The 16,056-nt window shown below is 39.5% G+C and overlaps 1 protein-coding gene across 1 annotated transcript in view; it reads left to right on the forward strand.

Moving 5' to 3' along the window:
- Positions 1–370: 370 nt before the first annotated feature.
- USP12 (ubiquitin specific peptidase 12) overlaps positions 371–16,056 on the forward strand; it is a 28,721-nt gene continuing 13,035 nt past the window's right edge. Inside the window, exons 1-3 of the mRNA XM_063305748.1 lie at positions 371–711; positions 12,613–12,693; positions 14,091–14,304. Coding sequence (XP_063161818.1) covers positions 664–711; positions 12,613–12,693; positions 14,091–14,304 — 343 coding nt within the window. The 5' untranslated portion in view covers positions 371–663. The remainder of the gene's footprint in view (positions 712–12,612; positions 12,694–14,090; positions 14,305–16,056) is intronic.

Below are 16,056 nucleotides of genomic sequence, written 5' to 3' on the forward strand. Positions count from 1 at the left end.
GTCTCTGGTTGAAATGCTCCTTGTGAGGATCTTACTGGCTGGGATCTTAAATAAGCCTGAATTGGATCGCGTCCTACAACATATGAAGCCATAAAGCATGGCTTATACATCCCAGTGGCTGGATTCACGCTTCCGAGCAAATTTGGGCACAGCTTGATGCGTGATCCCAGGTGTTTCGGCAACCTTGTTGCCATTAAGTAGATCCCAGCAGCCGAAATCGGGTAACTGTAAGACCTAGAAGAACAGGACCGCACAGGGAGAGCGCTCGTGCGCGAATGGTGAAACCTGATTGGTTGAGTTCGAGGGCCTGCGAAATCTGGGCGCAACCCGCAGAGAGGACCAGGCGCGCGCGCGCGTGTGTGGGCGGAAGAAGGGCCGGTTGGCGCAGTGGTGTGCGCGCGGATCCTCCAAGAAGCGAGAGCGGGGAGGGGACGGTTGGTCTCTCGGGCAGGACGGGAGCGTAAGCGGCGGTGCTGCTCGCCCTTCGGCGGTTCGAGCTGTGACGGGTCGTTTCGTTAGGCGGGCGGAGCCCTGGTGGGTTCCGCTCCAAGCAGCTGGGGGTGGCGCTGCCGCCGCCTTCTCCGGGCTGCCCTCTTCCTCCTCAGGCGGGACTCCCCCGGCCCGGCTCGACGTTGTGATTGGGTAGAAGATGGCGCTGCGCGGATGGAAATCCTAATGACAGTCTCCAAAATTGCCTCCATCTGTACCATGGTGAGTGTGAGGGGAGGCGCCCCCGTCCGCTTGCCCTCTCGGGCCCATGCGCGGTCGCGGGTGAGAGGCGGGGCGCCGGGCGGGGGAATCTGGGCGGACCCCGGGCGAAGATGTGCTTCACGCTCAATTGAGAAGGGAATCGGGGGGGGGGCTGTGCAGAGGGGAGAGCCGTCCGGGGGCCCTTCTCCCCGAAAAGAATGGCTTCCAGGCAGCAGAAACGGAAGACTTGCGGCCCGAAACTGTAGTGCGTCTTTACTCCCAAGTAAAGCCCATGGAGTTCGGCCATGCCGACATGTCTGTCAAAGGGCGCGTTAGGTCATAATAGTCAGCAGGCGATCCTGAAAACGGGAGTGTAAAGACATTTGGTGGGATCTAACACCTGACCTTGGAGCAAAAGGCTTATACATAAAGGAATCTAAGCCTGCGAATTTGTACTGACCACTAGAACTGACTTCAGCAAAGGATCGTCACCTTGTCATGGTGCTGGAGCTTGAGCACCTCAATGATGCCATGAGCTAAATCGTGAAGGGCCACCCAAGACAGGAAGGTCATGACAGAGAGGTCAGACTAAATGCGATCCTTAGGGAAGGTAATGGCAACCCACCCCAGTATTCTTGCCGTGAAAACTCAATGGATCAGTACAACCAGAGATATGTCGGTATACCATCGGAAGATGAGACCCCCAGGTCGGAAGATGGTCAAAATGCTACTGGGGAGGAACAGAGGATGAGTTCAACTAGGCCCAGACGTGATGACGCAGCTAGCTCAAAGCCAAAAGGACGGCTAGCGGCCGACGGTGCTGGTGGTGAATGGCGAATCCGATGTTCTAAGGATCAACACACCATTGGAACCTGGAATGTAAGATCTATGAGCCAGGGCAAATTGGAAGTGGTTACTGGTGAGATGTCAAGATTAAAGATAGATGTTTTGGGCGTCAAGGAACTGGAATGGGCCACTTCACATCAAATGACCACCAGATCTACTACTGTGGACAAGAGGACCACAGGAGAAATGGAGTAGCCTTGATAATTAATAGTAAAGTGGCTGAAGCAGTGCTTGGATACAATCCAAAAAACGATAGAATGATTTCAATTCGAATTCAGGGCAAGCCATCTCACATCACAGTGATCCAAATATACGCCCCAACCACAAATGCTGAAGAAGCTGAAGCAGAGCAGTTCTATGAGGATCTGCAGCACCTACTGGACAACACGCCTAAAAGAGATGTTATTTTCATCACAGGAGACTGGAATGCTAAGGTGGGCAGTCAAATGACACCTGGAATTACCGGTAAGTATGGCCTGGGAGAACGAAACGAAGCAGGACACAGGATGATAGAATTTTGCCAAGACAACTCAATGTGCATAACAAACACCCTCTTCCAGCAACCTAAGAGACGGCTTTATACATGGACTTCACCAGATGGACAACACCGAAATCAGATTGACTACATCCTTTGCAGCCAAAGGTGGCGGACATCTATACAGTCGGTAAAAACAAGACCTGGAGCTGACTGTAGTTCCGATCACGAACTTCTTCTTGCACAATTTAGGATCAGACTAAAGAGATTAGGGAAGACCCAGAGATCAGCTGGATATGTGCTCACTAATATTCCTAAGGAATATGCAGTGGAGGTGAAGAATCGATTTAAGGGATTGGACTTAGTAGACAGGGTCCCAGAAGAACTATGGACAGAAGTCCGCAACATAGTTCAGGAGGCGGCAACAAAATACATCCCAAAGAAAGAGAAAACCAAGAAGGCATAATGGCTGTCTGCTGAGACACTAGAAGTAGCCCAGGAAAGAAGGAAAGCAAAAGGCAACAGTGATAGGGGGAGATATGCCCAATTAAATGCAGAATTCCAGAGGTTAGCCAGAAGAGATAAGGAATTATTTTTAAACAAGCAATGCTCGGAAGTGGAAGAAGACAATAGAATAGGAAGGACAAGAGACCTCTTCCAGAAAATTAGAAACATCGGAGGTAAATTCCAGGCAAAAATGGGTATGATCAAAAACAAAGATGGCAAGGACCTCACAGAAGAAGAAGAGATCAAGAAAAGGTGGCAAGAATATACAGAAGACCTGTATAGGAAGGATAACAATATTGGGGATAGCTTTGACGGTGTGGTCAGCGAGCTAGAGCCAGACATCCTGAAGAGTGAGGTTGAATGGGCCTTAAGAAGCATTTCTAATAAGGCAGCAGGAGACAATGGCATCCCAGCTGAACTGTTCAAAATCTTGCGAGATCATGTGGTCAAGGTAATGCATGCTATATGCCAGCAAATTTGGAAAACACAAGAATGGCCATCAGATTGGAAAAAATCGACTTATATCCCCATACCAAAAAGGGAAACACTAAAGAATGTTCAAACTATCGAACACTGGCACTCATTTCGCATGCCAGTAAGGTAATGCTCAAGATCCTGCAAGGTAGACTTCAGCAATTCATGGAGTGAGAATTGCCAGATGTACAAGCTGGGTTTAGAAAAGGCAGAGGAACTAGGGACCAAATTGCCAATATCCGCTGGATAATGGAAAAAGCCAGGGAGTTTCAGAAAAACATCTATTTCTGTTTTATTGACTATTCTAAAGCCTTTGACTGTGTGGACCATAAATTGTGGCAAGTTCTTAGTGGTATGGGGATACCAAGTCATCTTGTCTGCCTCCTGAAGAATCTGTATAATGACCAACCAGAAACAGTAAGAACAGACCACGGAACAACAGACTGGTTTAAGATTGGGAAAGGAGTACGGCAGGGCTGTATACTCTCACCCTACCTATTCAACTTGTATGCAGAACACATCATGCGACAAGCTGGGCTTGAGGAATCCAAGGCTGGAGTTAAAATCTCTGGAAGAAACATTAACAATCTCAGATATGCAGATGGCTGAAAGTGAAGAGGAACTGAGGAGCCTTATGATGAAGGTGAAAGAAGAAAGTGCAAAAGCTGGCTTGCAACTAAAGCTCAAAAAAACCAAGATTATGGCAACCAGCTTGATTGATAACTGGCAAATAGAGGGAGAAAATGTAGAAGCAGTGAAAGACTTTGTATTTCTAGGTGCAAAGATTACTGCAGATGCTGACTGCAGTCAGGAAATCAGAAGACGCGTAATCCTTGGGAGAAGAGCAATGACCAATCTCGATAAAATAGTGAAGAGCAGAGACATCACACTGACAACAAAGGTCCACATAGTTAAAGCAATGGTGTTCCCTGTAGTAACATATGGCTGCGAGAGCTGGACCATATGGAAGGCTGAGAGAAGGAAGATAGATGCTTTTGAACTGTGGTGTTGGAGGAAAATTCTGAGAGTGCCTTGGAGTACAAGAAGATCAAACCAGTCCATCCTCCAGGAAATAAAGCCAGACTGCTCACTTGAGAGAATGATATTAAAGGCCAAACTGAAATACTTTGGCCACATAATGAGAAGACAGGACACCCTGGAGAAGATGCTGATGCTAGGGAGAGTGGAGGGCAAAAGGAAGAGGGGCCGACCAAGGGCAAGGTGGATGGATGATATTCTAGAGGTGACAGACTCGTCCCTGGGGGAGCTGGGGGTGTTGACGGCCGACGGGAAGTTCTGGCGTGGGCTGGTCCATGAAGTCACGAAGAGTCGGAAGCAACTGAACGAATAAACAACAACAACTAGAACTGAACAGATCTTTCAGAATTTCCTCACCAAACTGCTCTCTTGGAATTTAGTTTCAGCCAAATAAAGGCGGGTGGTGGGGAGGGAGAGGAATAACTTCCTATTAAAATTTAGTTTAAAAAAAACAAACCTCTTGCTGATGTCTTGCAAATTATCTAGAACATTTGCCAGGAGAGGCAGATATAAATTCTGCTCAATGCTCTGGAGATAGCGAAGGGGCAGGTATGAATCAAAAACAGAAAAACTTGAGGGAAGGAAAAGGATTTTGGAGGTGGGCCTCATGAAAGGAGAATTTTAAGTGGAACAGGCATAACAGATAAAGAGGGTTTGTGTGGCAATATGGAATTAAAAGAATGGTGGTGGGTTTTCTGCCAACTTGTAGAAACTGGTCATGCAGTGCAGCAGAAAAGTGAAGTATTCTGTGTTGTTATACTGCTTGGAAGCATTTGGGGATTTTTAATGAAACTGAGGTTTCTTAAACCTATCCTTTTAATCCTCATTATGAAATATACTATTTCCCATTTCATTATTGAAAGTCTCTTCAGAGATGACCTTCTGAAATATGATTTAAAAGGAATGTTGATATTATGTATACCTTTGGGTGTGGTGATTGTGCTTTTGTACTTCATCCTTTACAGTTGGTAGCTTAGCTTAAAATTCATATGGTGAGGGTGTTTAGAGCCATTATATTCCTTCTCCTTCATTGTAATACAAAAGTTCTTTGTGAAGCCACATTAAAAGCCCTTTTTCTCAGGAAACAAAATAGTTATTATTTTACAGAAGTTTGTAAATCCTTATCTGGATCCAGTTGATTCATAATACATTTACTTCATAGCCCCCTATTTCTGAGACAAATTACTTTGTCTCTTTTTCATTCTGCCTTTTAAGCCTCCCCTAATGCAAAAAAAAAAAGTTTGACATATCCCACACTCTAGAGAGGTTCCAAGAACCATAAATGGGATGCATTTGGATTGTAGGCTGTGAGCCTTTCATCTAGATTACTTTTTCCAAAGCACAAATGAAATAATCATTTTTGTTAATATTAACTATCTTTCCCAGACCAGCTTAGCAATATTGTATGAAAACCACTATTCTCATGTTAGCTTCTTAACTAAAGTGCCATGTAATTTGGTAAATTGAATTAACTATCCCTTTTTGTGGCTATATGTAAACTTCAGAAGAACAGTCAACAGAAAAATTGGGGTTCTGGCTACAGTTGTAATCGAAATTATTCAACCCCCATTGGAAATCAGGTTGATTGTCAGATGTACAGACTTTCAGCTGTTTGCAATCAACAAATCAAACAAAATTAATTGAAATAACTCAACACAACGAATGCTTCAAGTGGTGTCCCCAAAGTCAACTGAAAATGCAACTTATAATGACTTCTCCAGTCTCAAAATTATTCAACTCCCTGAATAGAATCCGTCACAACAGCACACATACAGTATGTAAAACAGGTGTTGTCTCAAGCACACCTGATGCAACTAATCAAGGGCTTCATTAGTTGCACCAGGTGTGCTTGAGCTGGAACACATGAAATACCTGAAGTGGCTAGGGGTTTGTTGAGTGTCATATTTGACTGCATGTTAGAAATACAGTATGGCTAAGTCAAAAGAATGATCCAGAAAGGTAAGAGATCAGATCATCGCCCTTCACAAACAAGGAACAGGATACAAAAAGATAGCAAAGGTACTAAATGTTCCTAGAGACACTGTTGGAAGCATAGTTCACAAGTTCAAAGTTAAAGGAACAGTGGTTACACTACCTGGATGGGGCAGAAAAAGGAAGCTGTCAATGGCTGCAACCAGATTTCTGAGAAGGCAAGTGGAGAGAAACCCTTGAATGACTGCAAAAGACCTGCAGCAAGACTAGGTGGCAACAGGCACTGAGGTTTCAGTGAGCACAGTAAGGCGCGTACTAAACACAGAAGGTTCCCATTCCAGAACTCCAAGACGTACACCACTACTGACCCAAAAGAACAAGAAAAGTTGGTTCCAATATGCTCAAAATTATATAAATATGTAAGCCACAGAAGTTTTGGGATTCTGTTCTGTGGAGCGATGAAACAAAACTGGAACTTTTTGGCCCGATGGATCAGCAGTATGTCTGGAGGAAGAAGAATGAAGCATATGCTGAAAAGAACACTCTACCTACAGGTAAGCATGGTGGTGGCTCGGTGATGCTCTGGGCTGCTTTGCATCCTCTGGCACTGGAAACCTGAAGCACGTGGACAGCAAGATGGATTCATTGAAGTATCAGGAAATCCTAGGAGAAAACGTCATACTGTCTGTAAGGAAGCTGAAGCTTGGGTGTCATCGGACCTTCCAACAGGACGATGATCCCAAGCACACCTCAAATTCCACTAAGGCTTGGATGCAGAAGAAGTCCTGGAAGATTCTACAGTGCCATCACAGTCACCTGACTTGAACCCCATAGAAAATCTGGTGGGATTTGAAGAAGGCAGTTGCAACACACAAACCCAAGAATATTACTGAACTGGAGGCCATTGCTCATGAGGAATGGGCTAAGATTCCTCAGGAACACTGCCAGAAGCCGGTGTCTGGCTATGCATCTTGTTTGCAGCAGGTCATAACAGCAAATGGGTGCTCTAAGTACTGAAGATGCTTGCCATGAAGGGGTTGAATAATTTTGAGACTGGAGAAGTCATTATAAGTTGCATTTTCAGTTGACTTTGGGGACACCACTTGAAGCATTCGTTGTGTTAAGCTATTTCAATTGCTTTTGTTTGATTTGTTGATTGCAAACAGCTGAAAGTCTGTACATTTTGACAATCAACCTGATTTCCAATGGGGGTTGAATAATTTCAATTACAACTGTACCTATAAAACAAATGAAATACACAACAAAAATGCATAGTAAATAACCAAACAGATAGGGATAGCTAACAGGTGCTTGTCAAGTGAGCTAACAGGAAGAAGGGAAGAGAGCAAAAAGCTACCTGCTCTGAGAGATTATGTGCTCAGCTGTGAGGACTGTGAAAAGGTGATCTTCTGTATACAGTAACTGTGGATTGCAAGGAGAGTGTCCTGAGAGCTGCTGATTGCCAAATGTGGTGGACTGCTTCCTGTTGAATAAGCAGAGACTATAATAATAATATAAAAAGGCAAGTTCCAGAGATTGAGATCACTTAATGAGAAAACAGAGTGAACTAACAGCAGGTTGGTGGGAAAGTTCAGGTGGGGAATCCCTGAGAAAGTTCACCTCGAAGTCAAAAGTTTGTACTCGGTTAACATGAGAGCCTGCAAAGAGAATAAGAAAAAATAAACACCTTTCTACTGGAGTGTCCTAAAAAATGGTGAAGATGAATGTATATAAGTATGTAGTTGTGACCTACAGCACACAATTGCCAGCAATTCCAATGAGGAAACAATGGAGGACAATAGAAGACATCAGTGTGGCTACATAAGCTTAATGAAAATTTTAAAAAGTGATTTTGATTGGGATTGTACAAGGATACATTTTGTGTGTTCAGCCATCAATAATTGTGTTAATGACATGGATGAAAGGAATGCTTACTAAGTTGAGGATGATACAAAACTGAAGGGAATAGTTAATAACTCAGAGGACAAAACTAAAAATGATCTTAATAGGTTAAAGAAATGGACTGAAGTAACATAATGGAATTTACCAGATACCACCACAAACTTCTTCATGAAGGAAAGAATATGAAATCTAGGATAGGGGAAACAACTTAGTAATAACCCTAAGTGGTTGATTGCAAGTCAAATATCTCCTTTTAGGGGGAGATGGGCAGTGATAGAAATGTGAATAAAAAATAAGTAAGTAAGTAAGTGCTAGTGGTGTGATATGGCTGCAAAAAAAGAGAAAGAAATGTAGTTCTAGGCTGGATTACTGGAAGTATAATTTCCAAATCATGAGAGTCACTGGGAGTTGGGTGGCATATAAATTTAATAAATAATAATAATTCTACTTAATTCTGCTTTCCTTAGACCCCACCTTGAGTATTGTGTCTAAACCAGTTTTAAGAAGGATTCCTTAAGACAGTTGAAGGAGGAGGTGGAGATCACTGCACTCTTCAGATTTCTTAAAAGAGTATAAATTAGGTCATACTTAGTAGTTGGGTTCCCTTGGCTTGTATATACAGTAAATCTGCGCTACCTCTATTCTAGAAATCCTCAAGAAGAGGGTCAGTACATTTTCTCTCTTTATCTGGAATGCAGGACACTGATTAAGTTACAGGACATCAGATTGCAACTGAATGTTAAGAGAAAAAAACTTCCTAATAAGAAAAGTTCAACAGCAAAGAGGATTATTCATGGAGATGTTTAATAAGCTATTAAAGTTTTAATGATGGATTAATGTATACAAATATGCAACACTGAAAATACTGAATTTTCATATAGAAAGAGGGCACTTACCCAGCTGTTGGGCACAGCCTACAGTACTTTGCAATGGCATACAGTTAAACTGAGGCAAACTGAGAAATGCTGTAAAACATTGCAACAATGCAGCATGTGAGACCTCCTTTCTAGAGGTGTACATAGAATAGAAGGAATGTTTTACATTCAGTTTGGAACAAAACCCAAAACAGCTTGAGTGTTTTGTGTTAGGACAGAATTCGAAATGTATTAGGATCCTGACTATAAAATGGAAACTTGAAGCAACTTTATTGCTCCCTTGTTTTTGAAACTCAAATAGCCATTCAGTTTTAAAATTATCATCATTTAATTATATGGCATCCAAACATATAGTATCTTTTCTTTTCCTCTTTTTTTTTTTTTTTGTGCCTTTCAGTCAACTCCTGGCAACTGCCTGAACAAATCCCTGTAGTTTTCTAGGCAAGATTTCAGAAGTGGTTTGCCATTGCCTCCTTCCTAGGGCTGAGAGAGAGGGACTGGCCCAAGGTCACCCAGCTAGCTCTGTACCTAAGGTGGGACTAGAACTCTCAGTCTCCTGGTTTCTAACCTGGTGCCATAACCACTACACTAGACTGACCCTTTAGTATGTTTCTTTTGTTTATTTCTATTACTACTATGTCTACTGTGACTGTCCTGTTCATATATATATCAGTTATATTTTGAAACATTGAGGAAAAAGTTTGAAGAATGCAAATGAAAACAATTTTGGTATACAGACAAAAGAGAAAACACCTTTGTCAGGTCTGTGTAGTAAATGCCACATGTTTACAAAATCAGTTTTTCACATATAACTCTTCAATGCTGATTAAGTAACTGCAATTTCTTAGGTGAAGAACTTCTATCCAAAATTTGATCAAAGATTTCGTTAAAATCTTATTATCAAAATTTTATAAGCCAAGATGACTTAGATAAGGATTATCAACATTGATAATAAATACCAGGTATACTATTAAATAATGGCTTTCTCCAACTGCTAATACTTGCAGCACAGAAAGCAAGCTGTCTTTATTAATATGATCACTTTCCCTGTCTTGTTTGTAAGGCTGCTTATATAAATTGAGGATCGTAGAGTTGTAGAATATAAGGTTTGGAAGTGATCTTGGAAATGATTAAGAGCAGCATTTCCCAACCTCAGCAATTTTAAGATGGCCATTGCTAAAAATTCTAGGAGTTGACATCCACACATCTGATTTAGAGAACCTCCCTGCCCGGTGCAGGTATCCATTACTTCTCCCAACAGATGGTTATCCAACTTCTGTTTAAATACTTCCATCAAAGCAGAGTCCATCATGTCTGTTAGTTCTCACTGATAACCAGCTGAAATCTACTTCCTCATAATTTAAACTGATCTCTTGTCTTATCTTCTGTAACAACTCTGAACAGTTCTGCCTTGTTTTTTGCATGACAGCCCTTCAGAAATTTGAAAACAACTCACTTAATGATGATAATTGGGACCAGCAACTCTGACACTACTTGACACGGTTGTAATGTGCGACATCACATGACCACATCGACTTACAACAGCAATTGCAGCAGTTCCAGTTGCTGTCATTAAGTGAGTCCTGCACAGTTGCAGCATCCCGCAGTCACATGATCACCATTTGCAATCTCCTGTCAGCTTCCCTATTTACTTTGCATGTCGGAAGCCAGGAGAAGGTCACAAATGGCAATCACGTGATGCTGTGACTATTGCGAGCCAGCTGCCAAGCACCAAAATTGCAATCATGTGACCACAGGGACATTGCAGTGGTCACAACTATGAGAAACTGTCATAAGTCCCCTTGTTCAGTGCCATGTTACTTTGAATGGTTGCTGAACAAGTGGTTGCTGAACAAGGACTACCTGTATCATATTTCACCTTGGTCTCCTCTTCTCCAGGCTAAACATACCCAACACCTTCAACAGTTTCTCTTTCCAGTCCCTTATGCTGGTTGCTCTCATCTAGGCATGTTCTAGTTTATCAATGTCATTCTGAAAATGCAATGCCTGGAGTTGAATCCAGTATTCTGGGAGCGATCTGACCAATGCAAAATAGAGAAAAGCAATGACTTCTATTAGTCTTGATGCAGTTCCACTGTTGATGCAGCCTAGGATTTTATTTGCTTTTTTTACAGCTGAATCACACGGTTAGCTCATGTTGAGGTTGTGATCCACTAAGGCGTCCAGGTCTTTTCTGCATATACTGCTGCCCACTACATGCCCTGCTCATCCTGCACTTATATCTTTGATTTGCCCTACCCAGATCAAGGACTTGCATTTGTCCATTTTCCAATTTTTTGCCTAGTGTTGCAACTTAGTGATGCTGGCCTCTAAGATGTTAGCTACCTCCCTTCTCCCGTATTTTGTGTTATCTGCAGAATTGATTATCATATTTTCTGACCCCTCCTCCTAGAGGCTCTGATACATCACTTGACATTTCCCTTCAGCTTGATGCGGAGTATTGTTCTACACACATTGAATATGATTGTGCGTCCAATTCTGTACCTATGTAATGATAGTAAAGTTCTACCCACATTTTGTCCCCTTCTCTAGTAGAATGTCCTGATTACCAGGAAACACACTGAGACAATGACTTGGTCTCTAATATTTATTAGTAGTACTTAACAAGAATCCTAACAAACTGAGGAAGCGTGGGAAAAACCCAGCCATATAAACCCCAAAGGTTAAGGCGGTCCCGATCTGTGTCTCTTTGAAAGGCTGAACAGTTCCTCAGTGCTACGCATGCGCTTGACAGTCTGGGTGGGAGCCCCCTGCTCGCCATCCTTACTCATGACATAGAATATCATGTAAGCCTTTGTTGAGTGCTTTGCTGAAATTACTCATCCTGCCCATTTATTTATTTATTTATTATTCAAATTTCTATCACCGCCCATCTGCCCCCAAAAAGGGGGACTCTGGGTGTTTTACAATAAAATTTTGCAACCTGTCTTTATTCTTCTCCTAATAAATGTATTTATTCTAAAATTCTGGTATCAGAGATAATAATAATCCTTTGGGGGGGGAGATTGGCGGTGATAAAATTCAATAAATAAATAAAAATAAATAATTTTCTTTTTTAGGGGTAGCCTGACACCTTATGTTCCATGTCATAATATTCAGAAATGTTAATACAAGAATGATATATATGTACAAGCACACATGTTATTAGAAAAAAGGTTCAAAACATAGCAATTTGATATATTATGATTATTTTAAACTTTACCATTTGGAATTTTGTTTTTGTTTACTTAATCTATAAATTCATATTAATTGACACAATTTGTAATTTCATTTTTCTATTTTCTTTAGACTTGTATAACTTAAAATGTCTTGTGGTTTAATGATGTTATCCCTATCAGCTGCATTATGTGCCAAATATAATTCCATACTTTCTTCTTTCAGTGTTCAAACTAGTGTGAGCTTTTTTAATTTTAGGAAAGCACGTAGTCTTATCAATTTTAGGTATGTAGCTGGTAAGAGAAATAAGTTTATAATACTAAAATTAACTATAATTGTAGATGCCTGATATAACATTCCCCCATTTTTATGCACACAAATGCTAATTACATGGGTAAACATTCTTTCTACAATATTTAATATTAGCAATTTATGGGTTTGTATTAGAATTACAGGAAAAATTAAGCTGCCAACAATGGCCAGTTTAGTTTCCTTTTTGGTATACCACAAAACTCCATTATTTATTAATCTAATTTGTTTGAAATTTTATATATTACAAAATGTTATGATTTATACCCTTATTCTTGCTTCACATCTTATTTAGTTGTTCTTCAGTAAACTACTTAACTTGTATGGTCAAAATTGCTATAAAATAGTTTAATAATTGCTACTAAATACTATTTTTTTCCCTCTTAGGGCGCTAATGCCTCAGCCTTAGAGAAAGAAATTGGTTCAGAACAATTCCCAGCCAATGAACATTATTTTGGTTTAGTAAATGTAAGTTTCATGTTTTGCTTGCTTTGAAAAAGAAGTGGAATGAATAATGTAGAATAAGAAAGTTGCTGAAAAATTGTTTGCCAGAATGTTAGAGACTGATAGCTTAGAGAAAATAATAATAAAAGTGGCTATAATGTTATTTAATTAATTTAAATTAATGTAATGAACAATATTGTTCAATATATTTAGTCTTGGTGCAGATCACAAGTTATTCATAATGGTAACACTAAATTATGTGCTAAGGTAGTGCTTTTCAAAACAGTATAATTCCTACCAAGTTAGTTGGAGAATCCTTAAAGTAAAAGTAGACAAACTATCTGCCCATTTCAAGAACATACTGAGTATATTGTATTCTTTGTTTATGTACAGCAGTTCTAATGTTTTGCACATACCAGCCTGCACATGCTGGGTATCAAGAATTTTAAGCAAAACACTATATATTTATGGTAGATTTTTCAGGATTACTTGGCAAATTAATCAATTGTAAAAGGTTCCCTTAAGAAGAAAATTGTGGAAACTGCAAATAAAATCGTTTATAACTTTATCTTGGTGCTTTAAATTTTAGTGGGAGAAGCATTTAATTCAAATATGTAATCCTATAGAATACTTTAACATTGTTGCCTAGGAAATTGGTCTGTTAAAATATGCTCAAATTGATAGATGGGGTTCCTGTAGACCCAGTTCCAGCACTGTAAATCTCTTAGCTAAGAGTAGACGTGCTTATTTCTTATCTCTGTCTCAGTAGCAATTGTTCTTATCTCACTTCCTTTATTGATTTTAACAATGGCTTAAGATTACATTTATACTGATATTCACCTTGTCTTACCCTAATTATAACTCTCATCTAAATAAGGAATTGAAGTAGGTTTGAATATCTGGATTGATGTTAACGATCTTTAGCATCAGTGTAGTTGCAGTGATTAAAAAAACATATTTAATGTGACAAGGAATACAAGGAAGAATTTGCTCTGAAAAGTGGAAGAATTTGTGTTATTTTCCTACTTTCTTAATATTACTAAAAAGAGACACAGTGGCACTTTTGGCAAGAAATTTATATTGTGATAAGAACTTCAAAATTGAAGGCTTTGTTGTATATCATACAAACAAAACAAAGTTTTCTAATGGCCTTTTAAAATAATAATTTCATTAACGATGGATAGATTGCAGAAAGGTATGCACTGTTTATTGATTATTTCTAAATATAAAAATATAAGTAAAATATAAGCCAGATGGCAGTAAACAAGTGCATGTTTGCTGACCATATTTATCACTAATGGATTATGTTATCCTTCAGAATCCAAAAATCATTAATAAATATGCTTTAGCAAATTTCTTTCTGCATGCCATTTGCTTACTGACCCTTGTCAGTCTAACTTAATTGACAATTTGTTTTCTAGTTTGGAAATACATGCTACTGTAATTCAGTTCTTCAGGCACTTTATTTTTGTCGACCATTCCGAGAGAAAGTCTTGGCGTACAAGAGTCAGCCCAGAAAAAAAGAGAGTCTTCTCACCTGCTTAGCTGATCTCTTCCACAGTATAGCCACCCAGAAGAAGAAAGTTGGAGTGATACCTCCTAAAAAGTTCATAACAAGACTACGAAAAGAAAATGGTAATATTTTATTTTGTTGTTGAGAAGGCTTTGCATTTAACCAATTCAATCACAAAATGGGCATTTTCTCTCCACCATTCGTTGATTCTTTCCCAGTATTCTTACTTGGACTGATCTTCAAAATCCAAACCTTTGAAATTTTGTCATAAAAGTACTATTCTGTCCTTTCCAAGTCCAGGAATCGGTCTTCCTTGCAACCCATTTATTTTAAACAAATAAGATACTGCCTGGTAACACCTGATTTCAAGAAGGTTAAGAATTACATAAAGACACAATTTCAGTAAAGTAGCACTCAGTAAAACTTTAATAAAATTACAAAATGTAGAATTTGATTAGCACAGCTAATGTTCTGGTAAACAAAACCAGTCTTAACCTGGTGTCTAGATGGTAACACAGAAGACAACATGTTGAAAATCCCTAAGGAAGCCAAAGTCATTATGGTTTACTGTAAACACCAGTGTTTTGAATAGAGTTTAGAAATGGATTTGTGAATATTGAAGATTTTTTCCTGTTAGTGAAATATGATTGCAGTTCACAGACCCAGGTAGTAATTAAATGTAAGAGTTTAAGAAATGGCAGTTTGCAAAAAGAGCCCACTGAATAACTTAGTTAAAATAGCAGCTGATATAGGTTGCTCTCTCTTATCCAAGGAAGCGCAGCTAGCATACTAGACTAGATACCCTGTATCCAATATAAGTGAAACACCATAATTCAAAACAGTGGGATCATTCACTGAAAGAACTTCTGTTATCTACTGATTCCTGCCACCTATTCAGCTTACTCTAACTGAAATGAGGATGAAATAAAACTTTGTGTTTTTAGCTTGCCGATCTCCAAATGACCTTTCTGGTAGCTTTACACAAGTATTATTAAGCATGAGGGACAAGGTGAAACTATGTGGTGCTAGTAACAGACGCATAAATTTTCCAGCTTCTGAAAATAACTCTACAAGTAGAACTGAACATTTGTTGAACTGATTCAGAAAGATACCATGATCATTTATTTTATGCATTTGCAACTTTCTCCTTTTGTGAATTTCTTCAGTTCTGTCAAGATGCAAACTTTTTTTTTTTTGTACAAGAGACCAGATGGAGACCTATTTGTTCCTCTGAGTTGTGCTTGCTCAACAAATTCTTTTGCATCATTCAGAAGTTTTGCATGGAAGAAAGAACTCATGACTATTCCATTTGGCCAACCCTTGAACAAGTCATTTCTGTCTTCAGGAACACCTTCTGTTTTATTCCTAAAGAATACCATTTTAGTAATTTGATTCAGTGTCTGCTTTGTTAAGAAAAGCACATAGGTAAATTACAAAGCGATTTTTAAGTATTCAGATGCAATTATTAAGCTCTTAGTTGTGAAGAGTAAAACATCAGGCATCAATTACTGAAACAATTACAATTTAAAAGAGCCAAAGAACCCTATCACAAGCAGAAGGCTGTGTTTTTCATTTGGCAATTTAGCATTTAATTATGAGATCAGGTGAATGCGATTGCATACTATGAACCAAAATGAATAGTGCTTCTGAAAGATAAAATATTAGTCATCTTTACTTTTGTTTAGGCATTTTTTCCTAAATATATGATTAAATACAAAACATTTAGAAAAACATTTCAAGGTCTTAGGTTTCTGGAATCAGTGCTCCACCAGTGGCCATGTTGTATGTCCAATATACCTTTGAAAAAATACTGTAAGATTATCAAATTGCAGACTATTCTCATAGACACTGGGCTGTGTAGTGTTTGGGATTTG

This window comes from Candoia aspera, chromosome 5 (genome assembly GCF_035149785.1).
Source record: "Candoia aspera isolate rCanAsp1 chromosome 5, rCanAsp1.hap2, whole genome shotgun sequence".
Classification (NCBI taxonomy): Eukaryota; Metazoa; Chordata; class Lepidosauria; order Squamata; family Boidae; genus Candoia; species Candoia aspera.